General features: G+C 45.5%; 2 protein-coding genes across 2 annotated transcripts in view; both read right to left on the minus strand.

The window, feature by feature from the left end:
- The window catches only part of LOC108573527, a 65,515-nt gene that overhangs the window by 19,119 nt on the left and 27,169 nt on the right, over nucleotides 1–19,227 (minus strand). Inside the window, exons 3-4 of the mRNA XM_017935987.1 lie at nucleotides 4,346–4,444; nucleotides 3,606–3,611 (exon numbers count right to left, since the gene is read on the minus strand). The gene's annotated coding sequence lies outside the window, so the exon portion shown is untranslated. The remainder of the gene's footprint in view (nucleotides 1–3,605; nucleotides 3,612–4,345; nucleotides 4,445–19,227) is intronic.
- LOC108573519 (ankyrin repeat domain-containing protein SOWAHC) overlaps nucleotides 4,334–19,227 on the minus strand; it is a 144,125-nt gene continuing 129,231 nt past the window's right edge. The window contains exon 7 of the mRNA XM_017935980.1: nucleotides 4,334–4,444. Coding sequence (XP_017791469.1) covers nucleotides 4,334–4,444 — 111 coding nt within the window. The remainder of the gene's footprint in view (nucleotides 4,445–19,227) is intronic.

The raw sequence follows: 19,227 nt of genomic DNA on the forward strand, positions 1-19,227 counted from the left end.
CGATGCCGCGATAAGCCGTAGAAAACTACGCTGGAAGCGGTACCGGTGACAGATTACGCTCGTGACTGCGATCCGCCGTGCGCCACGTATACACGGCGACGTCTAACGTTCGACGAACCAGCCACCGCACCGCGAGAAGAAACGCCGCGACGAATTTCGCCTGATGTGTCTATCCGCCGGCAAACGAGTCTACCTTCGAGCGGAGGGAGACAGGTAGACGCGGTTGCTGTGAAAAATATTTCGACACTTTGGAAACGACCTTTGATATGTCATATTTCAATGAAATATTAATATTTAGTATTTTAACGAAATCTCAAATTTCATGAAAATATTGAATTAAAGTTTAAGTTTAAAATTCTGTCTTTTAATTTTAATATTTAATATTTGAGATATTGCGAATACGAATGATAAGAATACTGTACGATGCTCGACTCGTGAACGAGACTGGGTTCAGCTCGAACTCGGTTAGTATCGTTGCGCTCCCGATGGGCGAAATTCTAGTAGTTGGTGTGGTGACGGTAAGAATATTTTTGAACTCTGTTTATTTGCGGTGGTGCGTGGGTATATATTAGGTCGGTGTATGTTGCGATTGGTTGGACGTTGAAGGTGGTGGAAAAGAAGGTCTCGAAAAATGCGGAGGTGTGATTGGATATTAGGAAACTAATGGAAGGAGAACGTGAGGGTGAAGGTGGTGTGCAAAAGTTGAAATAATTTGGGGAAAACCCGGAAAGGGATAGGAAACATGACCAGGATGCGGCTTGAACTGTTTTATGATAGGGAAGGAATTTGTTAGGGGCCAGGAAGACGGCTGGAAAGGACTGTTTATTAGTTTATGATGTGTTACTGGCCGGTGGGCTGCGCGACCGGACAAATATTGTACTTGGAATGTTAAAAATATTCTTTTTTGGACATGTTGACGCTAATCAAGAATCCTGATGAGATTTTAAGAGAGATTTCTAATGAGAAATTCCTATTCCAATGATTCCTCTTCTGGCAATTAATTGATACTCTAAACCAGGGGTCGGAAAACTGCGGCCCGCCATCAGTTTTTTTATGGCCCGCGAGTTGTGTACAGTTAAATGTAAAAGAATTCCATATTTCGTATTAATAAATGTGTATTACAAATAAAGGATTTGTCAAAAAATTTTAATTTGTAGTCAACTACCTACACACACGCATACGTAATGATCTCAATTTTCTCTCTTGACCCACAAAGCCAAAAGATATTTAGTACCTGGCCCTCCAGAAAAAAAGTTTGCCGACCCCTGCTCTAAACAACAGAGTCACTCTTCGTTCACCCCGAAGAAATCTAATCTACAAGAATTTCACAGACTTTCAGTCAGAGGCAACACAGACGTTCCAAAAAAAAACAAAAAAAACGGAAGCTACAGTCACAGGATCTTCGCTACTATCATCCGTAATTAAGAACAGCTTCTCACCTCAGTTACAAGAAAAAGAAAAGAACAGCGATCACCTCAAAAAATCGTGCGCCCAAATCCTTAAAATACCCAAAATACAGAACCTCCATTTTCTAATACTCCCATAACCCTTAACCCATCCACTCCAAGAAACAAACCATTCCGCTAACCCCGAGAATGATCGCAGCAAACCCCCCTCTAACGCACTAGAACGACCGGAAAATGGAATTCTCAAGATCCGAAATGCTTAAAGTCGGATGTGATACACGGTGTAAAATCGTGGTAGAAAGGATACGCTTCACTCAGGAAGGAGAGAAGGAGGTCCTCCTGGCTGGTTCTCCCCACGTTTTTCCCTCTTTTTCATTTGCCAGGGCATTAAGCGGACGAGGCGGCCGCTCGGATAAGCCGCAGAAAACTACGGGGCGAAAGAGAGAGAGAGAGAGTGGTGGCTGTGACAGATTACGCCGTGCCACACGATTCACCGTCTGCCGCTAAAGCCGGCTGCTGGGAAGGAAAAAAGAGCCGGCTGTGGATGGAGGACGTGGATCCATTCCGGAGTGGATTAGCCCTGGGCCCGCGTTGTTGGTACCTAACACGGATACACGCGTATTTATTAAATCGAGCACTAATCCCTGAAAACAGAGCGTCTGCTGGACATCAACGGACACGAGTGGTGTTTCTGAAAGAATCTCACCACGCTACTTGTGCGATCTTTTCTCTCCCTCGTTTCTTCGGCCAATTTTTCTCTTCTTCCTCCTTTCTTTCCTCTTCGAGGGGGGATGAAGAATTCTTGGAAAGTACGAAATGGGATAAGGTAAAGGAGAAGTCGATGACGTGAAAATAAATGAGGGTACCAGGCGGATACGCGAGCGTAGTTCAGAAGCATAAATCTCTCCTCTGACTTGGTAAGATTCATCGTCTGGCGAATATGATCGCGATTAGATCCGATCTGCAACCATTACATCGCTAATCGCCTTAATTGAGCCTGTTTGTACGGGGGAAGGGAGCAGGAAGAGCCTTGTACCATACGTAATCGTTTCCTTATGATAAATCTGACGATTCTTCGCTTAGCTTGCAGACTTCCTTGCACCGGTGCGAAAGGAGGATGTGACATTATGGCCATTTTTTGGGGAAACGGAAAATTCCTTGCTGAGCATTTGAAATGTGATGGGAAAGTTGTGAAAAAGCGAATGGTTCGTCTTCTTCGGATATTGATCCATCTCGAATATAATTCTTGATCGAAAATTGATGCCGGCGAACGCATTTTTGTGATTACAATCTTCCACTGATTTAGATGCAGATTTCCTCGAGAATTATTTTCCAGATGGATCAATATCCGAAGAAGATCGACAAGTGCCATTTTTTCATATTTGCACTAATCTTCCCAAACTTCACGAAACTTTTACTTCCTCAGGAGATACTCTTAAATGTCCCGGAAGAATTTTTCTCGTGCCCAAAAATAGCCACATTGTACCATTCTCCTCTCCATCGAATTGCCGAACATTCTACATATTTGCACATTTATCTATCTGCTGAACTATAGAACGTGTGCGGTAGTGTTTGTCGCGAGCCGCTAACGAGCACGTATCTCTCTTCTCTCTCGGTCGGTTCGTCTCTTTTCTGGCCTCCTTCTTTCCCTCGCGAAGGGCACTCCAGCTTATATAAGTCTTATAAAGAGCAAAGCGGCGGACCACACACATCCGATCCTATCTGCAGCCTTCTCTCTGTGCGCTGCGCCACAGCCTTTCTCTCTCTCCTTCCTTTTTACCACGGGGACAAACTCTCCGCGTTCTTTCTCCCCTCTCTTTCTCTCTTTCTCCATCTCCGGCTGGCGCAGAGAGACGCGCGGCGCTCTCGTAGCCCGCTTAAATGCGCGTTTCTGCGCTCCTTTCGCACGCCGGCCACTTACAGATTACGGTAGATACTCCGCTCGCGATTTATTCACGGTCCTCCCTGCCTCACTTTCCTCTTTATCGATTCTCTGCCTTTTTCCCCGCCTGTTATTATTCCTCTTGATCGCTGTTTTTGCAGACACTGGTGGTAGAGATAGCGCGGGATGTGAATGGATTTCTTTTTTTTTTGGTAATGTTACGAGAGAATGACTTTTTGTTTTGGATTTATGGATATCGATCCTCGTTACTTGTTCGTTTAATTAGATTTTAGAGTGTGAAATGTTTGGAGACTTACCCCGTTCTGTTTGGACGGCGAAAGATCACAGGTGACCCGGAAACAGAAGGTAAGAGAATGAGAAAGGATTTTTATTGGGGAAGTAATGGTGATAAATTTTGAAATAGGTGGTTATATATGTATAGGTGCGTGTATTGGACGACATTATGCGGGTCGTAAAGTTATTCGCGATGGCACCGTATGGTACTAAAAAATCCATACGCACTCTCTATACGCTCACCTTTGCATAATGTCCTTTAAAAAAAGAAATACTGCCACGGTGCGTTTATGATCCGGGCTAAGCAACTCGCGCGCGATAAAACTGTCGCGAAGGACGTTACGTGAATTTCGAACGGATTTTAGAATAGTTGGGTGGCTGCTTTCTTGCGAAATGTCAAAGGTCCAAACTTTAAATATTTGAATTCTCAAATTATCAAACGTCCAAATTTTTAAATATTCAAATTTCTCAATATTTAAGTTTCCAAATATTCAAATTTGCAAATATTTAAATTTCTAGGTATTCAAATTTTCAAATATCTAAATTTCCAGATATTCAAATTTTCAAATATTCCAACTATTAAATATTCAAATTTCTCAATATTTAAGTTTCCAAATATTCAAATTTGCAAATATTTAAATTTCCAGGTATTCAAATTTTCGAACGCAATTTTCGAAAACTTTCGAATATTCAAATTTCCGGATATTCAAACTTTCAGACCTTTAAATTGTGAAACATTCAAATTCCCATCTTATGCACTCACCGTCGTCTCATTAACGCTCTTGATGTACTCCTTGTAGGTACCCGCGATCAGCTTCACGATGTCCTCGTCCCCGTGCTTAGCCGCCCAGTGCAACGCCGTCTGTAACATAACCGACAACAACGTTAACATCGTCAACAGGTCCGATGATAAATCGTTCAAAAACCTGTCCATGCTCCAGAATAGAATAATCAAGCCTACAGGGATTATACTCAGGTACAGCGGTGAAACGACAACAAGACGTACGGCGATACAACGAAGATATCCAGTGAAGAAACAAAAAAAAAAAAGAGAGAAAAAGGGGGGGCGAACGTAAAAATACGCAACGACGGAAATTTACGGGCGGTCTCGGAAATATTTCGAAAAAATCGCGACGGTGGCCCGGTTGTAGACACGACGCGAGCAGCTGTAGCGTATTTTCAGACCGCGAGGCCCCGGTGAAATATTCGCGAATTAAGCAACGGCACCCGGCCACGTCGACCGGAACGAGCTGGATGAATGGCGACGTCGGACAGCACTCGTGAGGAGAAGGAGGTGGAGCACTTTGAGAGCAGTCGATCACCGCGAGAGAGGCTACAGGAGAGGGAAGAACGCAGCTCGACAAAACACTCGTCTCGTGGAGACCTCGTCGGGGATCGTCGTTGGAAGCTCGAATTACTTTCCGTGGATCTCCACGACGAAGGAGAAAAATATGAGAAAAATCTTCGGAGGAGGAATTGGAGGTATATTCTTGGTGAATTCTTGGATCTACTTTAGTTAGAATGCGTCCTTTCCAGGGAAAATCCGAAGAACTTCAATCGATTCAACGTCTTTGTAACGAAAGTTAATTATGTATAGTCGGTGGAAGAAATACAGCGACGTCGTAAGATTGGTTAGACGCCAAAGTTTGCACAACACATATCTGAGAAGATAAGGGTTCCAAAACCGCAGTTAGGGTCGTTTAAAGTATGCCTTAATTTTGCTTCAATCCCAAAATGCAAATCGAAAACGTAAAATGCCTCACAGTCAAAGAACTGAAGAATTCTTCAGGTGTACAATCAGTGGAAGAAATATAGCAAAATTGTAAGTTCGTTCAAGCGCCAAAATTTATATATTACGAACCTCAGTTGGGGTCGTATAAAGCATGCCTTAATTTAGATTCACTCCAAAACGTAAAATGCCGCATAGTCGAAGAATTTTTCAAGTGTACAATCGGTGGAAGAAATATAGTAAGATCGTAAGTTCGCTCAAAACAACACCTGAGAAGATAATGGCCTGAACCCTCAGTTAGGGTCGTATGAAATATGCTTCAATTTCAATTCAGTCCCAAAACATAAAACGCGACCCTAGATGTCACTGCATCAATCGATACGCCCACTTAACGCTTCAATTTACGACCCCGCTATATTTCTTCCACCGACTATACATAAGTATCCACAGGGGAAGGTTTCAACGTGCAAGCAGGAAGTTGAGTGGTATTCTTTAAAATTGCGGTTTAAATTGCGCGTTTACGCAACGTGTTACCGCGAATAAAAACGCAAAGTATAAAAATAACCAGTGAGTAAAAGACGTAAAGAGGTCGTTTTTAAATCCAAAACGCTCGTGTCTGTGCCCGGTTGAGGCGGGCCCAGCCTCGTTTAAGCGTTGAGTTATATCCAGGCTGACTTGCTTTGACATCGAGCCGTTCAAATGCCCGGCTATTTCCATATAGCGGGTTATCCCGACCGTGGATTATTTCGAGCATATACGTTATTATTCTTTGCAAGTTAGCCGTGACGGCTCGTAAATTTAATGGCCGCGGGCAGCTCTCGCAAAAACGCGCGCGTCACTCGTCCGCGCGTGCACAGTTAAATGTCGCTGTCGCGAGTAGCGCGTGGCACTGTCGATTCACCCTTCACATTTATACCAACCACTCTTCCTTACTCTGTTATCATTATCTCGGAAAATGTTTCTTTTGCGGGGTCTGGCGGAATAATCTTACAGTTTTCAAAGGTGAACGGAAAAGGTACCACAGATATGTACAATAATTAGCATTTTCTTTTAAAAATTACATAGTCTTACATACTCTCGAAGTTTCACCCTGAAGTGAGTCTCTCAGCTTTCTTGACCCTTCCGACCCGACATCGGTACCGCTCTCCTTTCTTAATTATTCGGTACAATATAGTTTAGGGCTGAATTTCAAGTCGGCCGTGGTGAACGGACTATTAAATTTCACGTCGGCCGTAGGAAGCGAACTACTGCAAACGCCGTCGGGTCGGAAGGGTTAACACTGGAAGTACTGGCCGGGTCAAAAATCACCCATTAGCAACTTTCCAAAAAATGTGATAAGTATTATCGTTTGTTGCAACTTTTTCATTTCGTTTCCTGCGTCGATATGAACCTAATTTTTTAATCACGGTTTGGTTACATGAACATTCCCTTTTGGAAAGTGGCCAATGGGTCAATTTTGACCCAGCCAGTCGTTCTAGAATTAAATCTGAACCTGCGGACCTCAGCACGGTGATAAGACAGTGCTCGGTTGAAGAAACACAGTGGCAAACATTACGCTTCCCATGATGCTTCCTCATTTACCTCTCAAAACCGCGAGATCACTCTACCGTACCCAGCACTAAACAACACTTTGCACCAGAAAAATACTTACAGAGTACATTTTTTAATTAAAAATTCTCCAATTAACCCTGTCACACGTGTACTCGACTGAGCGACAAGAGAGAACAGCTAATAATCCTCAGCTGCTGCTGCAAAAAAGAAAAGAAAGAAAGCAACAAGATGTCCGTGGGCAGCGTAACAGCGTTGGGCAAGGAGCGGCGTATTATACGCCCGTGGTCGAAGCGTAGAGGGTCGCGGCTAAGAGAGAAATATAGGATCCGGCAACGGGGATATAAGCAAGCGGTCGCGGTGGCTGCAGCGGACATGTATTTTAATTCCGTCAAGTCCGCGTTCCCGTGGGTAGATTAAAAATAGTGTCCAGGTCTCCAGATTCGCGCCGCGGACCGTCATAGAAAGCCGGACGTCCACCTGATCTGTGTGGCGGCGGCGGCGGCGGGGGCCGCGAGGGGAGACGTTGGCGCGGCGGACCGTCTGCACCGGTACCAGAGACAACTTGCAGGCCACCTCATTAGCGGCGGAAAAACTCATCCTAACGAGGCTACGTACCTAATGACGAGAACCACGCGCGCGCGCTCCTCTTTCGTGTATGCCTATTTACCCGCGTTTGCCTCTGTGTAAGAGACTTTGTACGTGGCCACAGTAGTCGTGTCACTGCTACTACACACGGTCCACAACCCTAACCGTGTGTATCCATGTGTGTGTGTGGCCACGTGTGGGGTGCACCTTGTGCGCCCACTAGCCCTATATGCGCTGACTCTCCACGGCAAATTAACGAGCGACGCACCGAGAGGATATACGACCTCCTGCTTGATATTAGAGGCACGTGGCGCCAATACCGTTGGCTCGGCCAACGGAAACCACTGCTAAGGACGAGTCGAACGATCGGAATCGGGATCGTTGCTGCTTCGGTGAAGAAGCTCGTGGTAGATGTTGGCTGAGTTTGAAGATTACCCGATATCGCGGGTGTATCTTGCGCTCATCTTTTTCGGAATCGCAGGTCTAATTGTGAGCGAATAGACGAGACACGGGTCATGCTCTTGGGAATGTGTTTAAATACAGGGTGGTCTGGTGAACATGGCTGTCTCAATTATTTTCGTTATCGGGAGAGATCGAAATTTTCTTTGTCACGTTGGGGGAACCGTCCTGTATACCACTTCGCTGATCTCTCTCTAGGGTCTCGAGAGCAGGTGACAGATCTCCCTCGAAAGAACTGTCGTTCATTATCGAAGGAATGCATATTTGTGTTTCCTCAGGATGATCGTCTTCTCACAGGATATTAAAGCACATTTTGCGATCAAATACAGATTCAAGATACAACGCCACGCATCTTACTCCCTTTGGAATCTCCCAGATACCAAAAGACCAAGGAAACACCGCCCCCCGCGGTAAACTCTCATCCTCGACAACCCCGTGAACAACACGCGACATCAAAGCCAGAGAGAGGGAGACAGAGTGTGTGTAAGCAGAGGTACAGATTCGAGGAAGACGGGGCACAATGAATCTCGTTTACCCCGGCAGGACAAAGGAGGTTTGCGCGAGCGCTAATCAAGATTAGGATCAGCCTGGGCGACAGACGAGCGGCGCGCGGTGATCAGAGGCGAGCGAGAGAAACACGGTCCCGCCTAATACGTTCCGGCGCGAAAGATGCAAGAATCCGGGGGAAATTACAACGAACCGTGTGGAAACAAAATGAATTTTTACGGTAGCCAACCCCTCTGTGGTCGCTGGATGGTGTGCTCGAGAGGGTGGCTGGTCCGCGGAAAGAGAGAGTGAGAGAGAGAGAGAGAGGGGCCATCAGCGCGTTTCTCTACGCGCGGCGTATTATACCGCGGCGGCCGTCTACTTGCAGCCAGCTAACGAAGTTTTATGAAGCGCGATAGCGCCATACCTACGCCGTCCCGTGGACTTTGGCGCTCCTTAATTTGTGAACGCTGCGCGCACACACTGTGTCGGCTGCCGCGAAAGAATGGTATGTCGGCCGACAACGTGATATATCTTCGGTCCTGTGCCCTGGACCTTCCTCGGCCACCGCGCTGCCTGCCTGCCTGCTTGCTTTGCCTCTTCTCGGGGCTATACACGGTAGCCACCGTCTTCGCGCGCGCTCTTTACCGCTGGGATTCCCCGCCGCTAGAAATCCACCTTTCCGCCTCGTCATGCGTGAGAACCGTCGATCCTCTGACCCCCTCCCGAGGCGGAGTGATTTGTGATTTCTGCCACCCTCTTTGTTCCGCGATCTTGCACCAGCCCGTGCCGCGTTCTTGCCTCATGTCGCTTCGCTCGCCCGGATTAATAGCCGGATCGATGGGTTGTTAATTGCAGGGGACGTTTTATAGGCTGTTACGCTGCACGGTCTGGGTTACTTGGTTTGGCGCGAGCAGCGACAGTTGTTCGGTGCTGTTTGGAGCAGTATTTCTTGGTTGTTAACCCTTCGACAGTTTATCCCGTGTGAGAGACGGGCAGAGCTAATTTACTCTAATTTAACTGTTTAGCTCAAGAGAGACTCTTTGGAAGGAAGTTGAAGAGGGAGGGAAAATCGTAATTATATTAGACTGTCAAAGGGTTAATTATTTGGCGAGCTTTGTCAAGCGAACGAATTGCAATCGAACAGGTGTCTAAGATTGCTAACAAGATGTCCGTAACAAATATAATTCATTCTGAATGACACGGTAGATCTGCCCGATCGATTTGCGTCACGATGAAGAGGAACGTTCCTTAAAAAACGAAATTGCCAAAGAATCGCGATCTTCTGAGAATCGTCGCAGCAGGCAATCAACGGTACACGGTGCAGCGTCTCGACGAATGGCTCCGGACATGCACATCCGATATCATAATCAAATCTCCCCGTGGATTAATTAGTACATCCCTTTGGTTCCGCGGTAGTGGCGGTTGCGAAAGAGTCGCCGGTTTTCGAGTGTCCCCGGGGTCGGATGCGCACACATCGGCAGATACGCGCGAAACTATGTAGCCGTGGGTATATAGTTGTCTCCTCGTGGGTACTGATTAAGCTAACCGGAGACTGCGAACGCTTGGAGGCACGGCGAGCGGCACAGAGAGGCCTGTGCACAGGCAGCAAGCAGCAGCAGCAGCAGCAGCAGCAGCAACAACGGCAGCCAGCTACCGCGGGCTCTGATGTATGCGAGCGATACAGATATCTCCGGGAAGGAATTTGCGTTGAATTAGCGTATAATCGGCGGGCCGATCTGCTCATACGGAATCCCGCGGCCCCGCTTACACGTGTCCCGAGAGCTGTATTCTCTGCGCGAACACAATATTTAGTGGCCGTCTCCTCACCGTTGGCCCTTTCCTCCGCTTCGGCTCCCGTGGGACCCTGTGGAAGACCTGGCTGGTATGCGAGAGAGGATTCCCCTTAAAATCCGCGGCCACCGATTCCAACCGGCGACATTTTCCTTTTTTCTCACCCGCGAGAAACACACCCGGCCGAAAAGCCACGGCGTGTCTCGTCAATTCGCACACGGTGCGGAGAGAAGCGCGTTGATTAAAGCGCGCGCGGCTGCTATCGCCGCACCATCGGCACCGCGAGAGTACATCTTCCATATTAAGACGATCCGCTCGAACGCTTCGAATTGTTTCCCTCGCGACATTCGCCCGCGGAGATTCTCGCGGCACGCAGACCCAGGATCGGTGAGTTCGCTGGAGGAACGTTATGGCCCGCGGCGAACCCGAGCTCGGCGTAATTGGAACCTTGTTAAAACGGGGAATGCGACCCTTTCTCCGCACGATGCTACGGATGTATACTATTCCAAGGGTGGAGTTTGATTTTTAGTCGAGTAGTGTCGTAAGGGAGGATGTCGTTTCGAGATGCGCTGTGTGCCAATGGTACATGTTCGCGAGGTAGAGAAGCTGGGAGAAAATTTGAGGGGAGATTCTAGGAGCTAAAATAAAATGAAACTTAAAAATAAAAAAATTGTGTTTGAGGCTTCGTTTTGTAGTAAATAATGTTTGAAAATATCCCCGTAGACGAGCAACCCTTTCTACACCAACGAATACAGGGCAAGTCAAGTCACAGGGGGGAATAGCGTATAACATTTGCCAAAAAGAAATATAAAGGCGTCGGTAGTACAAAATGAGTATTTCCATCGAACGCCTGTAGTTAATATTCCGACCTAAGATAAAGCTATAACAGCTACTCATAATTCAGCAAGAATCGTTCTGTTCCGCTACAAACTCATAAACCTTCACCCCAGTTTCCAAGAGACAGTCTGAACCGCATAAATCCGGCCTACAAAAAGAATGATCCAAACGCAGAAACGTCCGCCTATCTGAAGCAAACATCGGCTAGAGAACGTCCATGTTTCTACGAACTTCTTCCCCCCCATCGTAGAAACATCGGCCACGTATCATGATGCACGCGATGATCGCGACCGATCAAGATACAAATTGACGAAGAGTATCGTCGTTGGGGATCGAGCGGCCGATCTAACAGGCTCTTTCGCGAATAATCGTCCGGTAGATGTCTTTGTTTCCCCGGAATCGGTCGGGGTAAACAGATTCCTCCGCGGGAGAGGAAGAGAAACAGAGAGAGAGAGGAGGCGGTCTTAACTGCGGCGTTCATCTCGACATCGAGATTCGAGCGGGGCAGGAAGCCGGTTCGGCGACCGATCCTCTCCTCGAACTCGTGGCCGCTCGCGGTGGGTCGTCCCGATCCTTGCGGCGATTCGATCTCTCGAAAGTCGATTCCGGGAAATCGAGGGAGACGTCGGGCGCGTGTCTTCCGACGGGAAGAACGTGGAGGAGGAAGAAAGAATGGGGCAGAGAGGAAAGAGAGGAGAGGTAACGAGCCTCCGGTCACGTGTATGGCGTCGGGCGTCGAGATGTCAGATCTATCGGCGCGTGCTCGATGGCGCGTGTCCTCGCCTGTTGATCAGCCCCGTTTTCTCGCGCGTCTATGCCCGACGCGTATCCGACTAGAGCCTCGATCGGATCTATTAGTCATGAATTTTCCCTTTTTCTACCAGCGGAACTGTCTGTGTTTTGCCGCTTTCACGGCTAGTTACGAATAGATATTAGTGCATCGTGAGTAGGGATAATGTGCTGAGAGCTATAGTCGCGACCGAACGTATCGGCTGGTCAAGGTTATATCTTCTTTGTTCCTTTTCAGTTCTACTCTTACTATTCGGTAGTTAACCCTTTCATTGCTATTCGAGTTTTGAAAAGTTGTTTGCGCTATTATAATTAATATTTAATTTGATCTTTTACACACATCCGTCTTAATTTAATGAACCGAATTTTAAAATGATACGGCCAAAATAACAAATTAAAGAATATACAGTCTGCCACACACGTTAAAAGGGTTAATAATCGCCCTATTTTCGCCTTTAAACTACGCACAGAAGAGACTATATTTCCAAAAACAGACACCTAAAAAAAGATATACCCTCGTAAGAAGAAGACAGCATATTACCACTGAAAATATGACCAAGTTCACGTCGCAAAAACACGTTGCTATGAAAAAGCGATGGAGGGGGAAAGGCCATGACCGGCTAATATATCCGCCTCCGACTATAGCCAGCACGAGTATCGAAAAACCTTAACAAACTCTTCATACCCGTTAATTTTCAAAAAATTCCAAAGGTAGCAATTTGAACGGGTCGAAGTTCGCATAATTAATTTCGGAAGATTCCGTAAAAAAAGCCGAATCGAGGAGATTCCCACGAATACGATAAGATTAATCGTGGCCGTACATTTCGGCGGGATGGAAGAAAAAGAGGCGAGAGGACGATATTTCTTTCTCGCACCGCAGCGCTCGTTACACGGCCGAGTACGGCTGTTGTTGCGTCGCGGACGTCTCTCGTTGTTCGCCTCTGTTGTTCTCCACGGTGAACGCTGCTCGGGCACAGTTGGAAGGGGAGGGGAAACGTCCGGGGAAGAGTGTTTTATTTCCTGCAATTGCGTCAAGGAGGTGTGTTGCGCCCGGTAGTAGTAGTCCCCGTAAAAAGAAGAACAAACGCCGCGTGGCGTGCCACCAGGAACATTCGCGAGCCCCGCGCGCCAAGGATACGCGCGTACAGGATGCAGGAGGTGTCATTAGCATAGCGCGGAAGAACCGGCGGTGCTTTATGATTTATTCGGCCCCTTCTTGTTTATTCCGTTTCTTTTCACTCGTAATTCCAGCTGCACGCCAGGTAAACACGACCCAGGCTACGATCCGTACCTATGTAGATCTATCGAGCAGATGTAGGAGAGAGGAGAGAGAGAGAGAGAAAAAAAGAGCATTCACTTTCAAAGCGTTTGATATATCTGTGAAATCTACGCGTTTCGACATTGCCACGCTCGTGTCTGGATATATTCCTAGGAAATAAGGAGCTAAGGTAATACTTAACGTCGTCGTTTAGTCTTGCTTCGAGTGTTCACGTTCGATCATAGACAACCGGGTGACTTGTATTTATGCTAATTGTTAAACGATAGTCGAGCTAATATCTAGTGACACCTGATAATTAATAATCGAGTTTCTATATCTGGTTATAACGGTATTTAACCAACGATAACACTCGAACCGTGTAATAATCGTTGATAAAAATACTTTGTAGAAAAATACGGTTTGTTGCAACATTCACGTGACAGCTTGTGGCGGTGTGTGAACCACTCACCTGGGACCGAAGGTAACTGAGAAACGCGATACGCACCGATTGCTAGAAATGGGACAACCCGATTGTTCAACAGCCCCCGCTGGCGGCCAGAGTCGGATAGTTCTTTTTTCAACAATCACGGCCACAATGTTATCCGGCGCCATCGAGCCTGCAATTTCAATCGGTCGGCGCGATTCAAACACCCGGCTTCTCCCTAGATCGGGGAAAATAATAAGAGCGGCCCCCCTGGCTAACGGCGGATCTCGTGCAAACGAGGTGTAACCGAAATCACTTGAGGCATCCGCTCAAACGAGCTGTGACTGTACCAAGGAGATCTTTATCCCGGACTCGGCTCGGACTCTTTAATTCCTCCTTAGATCGCCGCTGCGCGATAAATACAGCGATAACACGAGGCGTTGCATTATTTCCCGCCGAGAATATTGAATCTTAGAACGACCTAACACTTCTCCTCGCCCTGCCTCGCTGATCCGTACCGATGAATTCTCTCACGTGCAGAAGCTAATAGCCTGGAGATAACAGCTCGTGGATGATTGCGGTAATTCTTTCCTCCGTTGGACGATTTTAATTGGAACTGGATGAGATGAATTTTACTTGCAATTGTGGGAGGTTAGGTTAGGCCTGGTTTGAAAGTGTAGAAAAATTGATTCTTTGATTTTTTTTTGGATTGAAAGTGAAATATTTAGTATTGCAAAGAGTGCTGACTTGAGATCAGTTTTATTACACTTGTAATTGTTAAGGTTAGGTTAAATTAGGTCTAGTTTCAAAAGGGAAGAAAAGTTAATTTTTGTTTTTTGCATGAATTGAAAGTGACATATTAACACTAACCGTACCATGGCCCGGTCAAATGACCGATTTTAAAATTTCAATTTAAAACCATGCACCTCTTTTTCCCCTGTAATTTCTTATAAATAAAAATATTTAATTTTTTTTGTATTATTATTATCTAAAGGCTGTTTTCTATATTAAATTGACAATAACCTGCGTTCCTTTCGGAAGAAATATGATTACTTTGTAACCGGTCATTTGCCCGGATAAGTGTCGGTACGGTTAGTGTTAAGTATTGCATAGAGTGCGAACTTAACTCTTTGCGATCGAAACCCGGGATATTCCCGGCGAGGCGTTTTTACCTTCCAAACTCTCTGTGGACCCTTTGCCTGCAGAAACGGGGAAAAAGGAAATAGTATGCACACAGCTTAAACAAACTCATTTGAATAAAATTTATACGTTGTTTAGCGCGCTACCAAAAAATAATTCCGTCCAATAAGCCTACCATTGCCTACGCAAAATACGACCGCAAAGAGTGAAAGTACAAAATTTACAATAATCCTATTAAAAAATTTTTTATCGTACCCTAAGCCTGTTACTTTCTACCAAAAAAGAAGTATCACGATATCTTTACTAGTTTACTAAAAAAAAAAAAATGATTAAAGGTCGCTTATTTCTCGAGCTGTCAAACAGGACTCCCCTTCAAATTAACGCGTTCGCTACCATGTGTCGCAACGATGTGACACACCAATTTCGCCCGAAGAGCAGGTGTCAAATATACGTGACACGGATTACGTTTCAACTTTCGATCAAATAAATAAACGAACCTACCTAGAAACCTGTGTCGTACATAAAATTATTAAAATTCAAGCGTTCGATAAAACTTCGAATTTCTCAAAAGTCCTGTCGCTCGGTTGGCAAATTCCACCGACTCGAGTAACTCGAAAGAAAGAGGAAAAACGGTTTTCAACGTCCGTTACGCAATTATGGAAACAGGTAATGAGAAGCAAGACTGTAAGTAGAAATCAGAGTTTGCAAAGACGATGTCTTCACGGCGTGTCGCAGGTGGCTTCGTCGATCCGCGACGCGACAAGGCATCGCCATCAGCCGCGTCCATTAACTTGAAAACGTCGATTCGCTTCGACGAGCATCGAACGATTTCGCCGAGTGTCCGGCTAGAGTGAGCGAGTATGCTTGTCGCGAGAACGTCTTACACGTGCAACCCGTGGGAGACCGGAAGTCGAGGATCGGCACTGTTTGTCGCAGGAAGATGCTCGTCGTCCTGGATACTGGCTAACCTAGTTGCGGTTCCACTCGTATCCTGTTTCCAAGCCTGTGTATCTGTCTATTCTTCTTTTGCTGGCTGTACGAGCTTCGAATACCGAGTAGGCAACGAGTATTATAATAAAACAGCGACATGTTGGATTATATGAAATCGTCGTTTTTGGTAAAAATGTATTTTTTTTAAAATAATTGTCTTTGCTTAATGAAAATGTGCACGATTTGTATTAATGGCTTTTTCACAACGGTTTATTAATTGCTATACTGTTGCTTATTGGTTATTTTGACGCAGGTATTTTTTGTATGGTGTAAGCTAACAGAATTCTTGAAAATTTTTAATCCTAATTCGAACTCTTTTCAAGTGTGAACCAATCTTAACACTCTGTGTTGTCTTATTTGATTCTAAGAAGCTTTTGTCAAGCAGGTTTCCATTTTCTCTTAGTCACCATTTCTTAACGGTTCAAATCTTTAGGAAGTTATTAAAATTAGCAACGTGTGCGCTAGAAACATTGTAGACTGCCGCTTGTAACAAGTAACTGACAATTCCTAAATTCTTCAGTAGACGTCTGTCATAATTAATCCGCTCAGGAAATAATCCACGTGTGACAAACGACCGTACATGTTGTAGCTTGTAAAATGTCAGATGTCTAGAAGATGTCTATGTCAATTATACTTGAAAAAAAATCTGAACATGTAAAAAGACGAGGTGTTGAAACTCGCTTTAAAAACGTTCCACTTGATCTTTCACAATTTAAAAAGCATAAAAATTGATATCGATCACAAGTATGCCTTATCAACGAAATGAAAAGTCACTGAGTACATCTGAGATAAATCTGAGAGTCTAAAAAGGCAAGGTGTTGAAATTTGTCCTATAGACGTTCCACTTGATCTTTCACAATTTAACAAACTTAAAAATTGATATCGATCACAAGTATGCTTTATCAACGAAATGAAAAGTCACCGAGAACATCTGAGAAAAATCTGAGAAAAATCTGAGAATCTAAAAAGACAAGGTGTTGAAATTTGTCCTAAAGACGTTCCACTTGATTTACAATTCCGCAAACGTAAAAATTGATATCGATCACCGACGCCTTATCGACGAAATTGAAAAGCGTCGAGTACATCGTAAGACTGTTTGTTAATCAGCCATCGATTCGCGCAGGAAGTTGTACGGCCGATAACCTGGCATCGAGCCCAGACTCTTCCAGGACGAGTATCGATATCCCCAGCGAATCCTGGGTGTCTAGTGGTTTGGTGGATCATGTGGCGCGTACCTGGCGAAGGTACAGTCACCGGTGGTTCCGCGTACGTCCTCCTAGAGCGGAGTTTAAACGATTAACGCGAGCGGTTTGCCGCGAATAATCGATGTCCCCGATGTCCTCGGGCGTACGGCAAAGTTCTCGGATCCAGCGCGGTATTTCACAGGGGATTACGCGGCTTACGTTTTCGTTCGATCGCGCCACCCCTCCTCCACCTCTTTCACCCTCACGAATTATCGGCCGCGTGCTGATTATATTTCCCGTGAAAACCACCTTCTATCTACAACCACAGGTACTCTTTTTCTTCCCCTTCGTTCTCTTCGTGGAAACGAGAATTTCTCACTGAATTTCGAGGGAAGTGGAAAAAGCCAAAGGTATATCGGCAGATCTGGTGAAAAGCTGTGTTGTACCCTCGCCTTTTTTTCATCGTCGCTTTTGTACTTTTTGTCGAACGCGCGTCTGCCGGATGATAGATAACCGGCTGTGATTTGATCGAATATCAAGAGATACACCGGTGAAAGTGCTTCGCCACAGAGTGGCGCACTTGAAAGCGGACCTGTGTCTCCTCGTAAATTAACTTGGGTGATTCGGTGGTGAACGAGGATTCTCGTCGGATACTCCACGTATTTTGAGAATTGAAGAGTAATTTTTATTTAGAAAATTTTCGTCGAGTATCTTAGATCGAATGTTTAAACTGAAACTGATCGATCGTAAAATTCTGATTTTACCTTTCCGACGTTTCAGTAGTATTTTATGAAAGTACTACGCGTATTTTACAAGCTGAATAACAATTTTTATTACTAGGACACTTTTTATACGAGTCCAAGAGGAAGACAGATTCAATTGGACAAGATTGATCGGCAAAATTCTAATTTTATCCTTAGTATGCAACAATTTTCAATTTTAATTTACTCCAAAATCTAATCTCTTCCATGACTGACCGATGTTCATAAAGCATTACACATATTTCACGAACAGAGTAACAATTTCCATCTACAAAACCTCCGATCTAAACCGGGCCACCAATCCGAACCCCCGAAAAAGCCCGCCTCGATCAGCCAAGATCGATCGTTAAGATTCTAATTTTACCTGAAATTAACATACGAACCTAAACGCTTCCTTTAAAGTATCTCGCCCCGTGTGCAATCCACCCGACAGAGCCCATCAACACCGAGGGAAGATGCATCGCGCGACGATCCATCGTCCGTACAAATTACCCGCTCTCCATGCCAACTGAACTGGTACGGTATGAATCAACCTCGCCGCGACGAAGATCGCGATTTATTCGAGACGAGGTGGGTAGAGGTAAACCGGCTAGCGTGACCCATCGAAAATACGTTCGAACGAGTGTCCCTCCCTCTCCCTCTGCGAGCCCGAAGCCGCCGCGAGGAGGAACCGTCGTCCACGGTAGAGAAGATTGACGATCGAGGAAAATCGAACGCGCGCGCGTTGCTCGATCGCAGATGCGGAATTTCCTCCGCTGTGTGTCCTGGCCGTGGTTCGGAAAAGGGGTGGTGGTCTGGGAGGACGGGTGCAAGGGTAAGCCGCTTTGCGAACGAGCGGAATCGCGCGCAGACGAAGGAGGAAGGGAGTAAGCGATTAGGTAAACCCGGGATTAGTTGGACGGACGGTGCACTCCCTTCGTTTCGGATCGGAGAGCCGCCTGCCATCCTCCACCTCCGCCTCCGCGACAACCACCACCTCTATTGGCCTAGGAGAGAGAGGAGTTCGATTGCCGCCACTAATAATGCTACCCCTGATTTACATGATTGGATTGGCGTTGCGAAATTGAAACTGCTACCCGCCACCAGCCCTCTCTCCTATCCTTGTGTATCGGCATGCAAATGCTGGAAATTAGCTGGATACTGGACAGAGGATATTGAACGAGCCTTGTAGAAGAACCGAATTATACAGCGTTTGGTTAAGGGGGGAAATGATCTACGATGCTGCGACCACGGGGAGGGAGTTCGTGTTTCTTTCCTTCCTCGATGGAATTTGTCAATGTACACAGGCAGGTTTTGAGTAATTCACTTAATATCGAATATGTACTGGTAAAAAAGAGAAGTATGATAATGAAATACTTTTCTTGTTGATTTCTTTTCAACGGATGTAACACGGTGTTTCTTTCGTATTTAATATAGTTAACCCTTCTGTGTAATTTGCGAATGTGAAGTGGTAGGTTTGGAGAGTAATTGACTTAACATCGAATACTCATAAAAAAAGAAAAATATGAAAGTGAAATACTTTTTTCAAAATTTGTATCAAAATAATTCTACTGTTACTGATTTCTTTTCAACATATGTAATACGTGTTTGTAAATGTAAATTGGTAGGTTTGGAGACTAATTGACTTAATATCGAATACTCATAAAAAAAGAGAAAAG

This window comes from Habropoda laboriosa, unplaced genomic scaffold (genome assembly GCF_001263275.1).
Source record: "Habropoda laboriosa isolate 0110345459 unplaced genomic scaffold, ASM126327v1 scaffold153, whole genome shotgun sequence".
NCBI lineage: Eukaryota > Metazoa > Arthropoda > Insecta > Hymenoptera > Apidae > Habropoda > Habropoda laboriosa.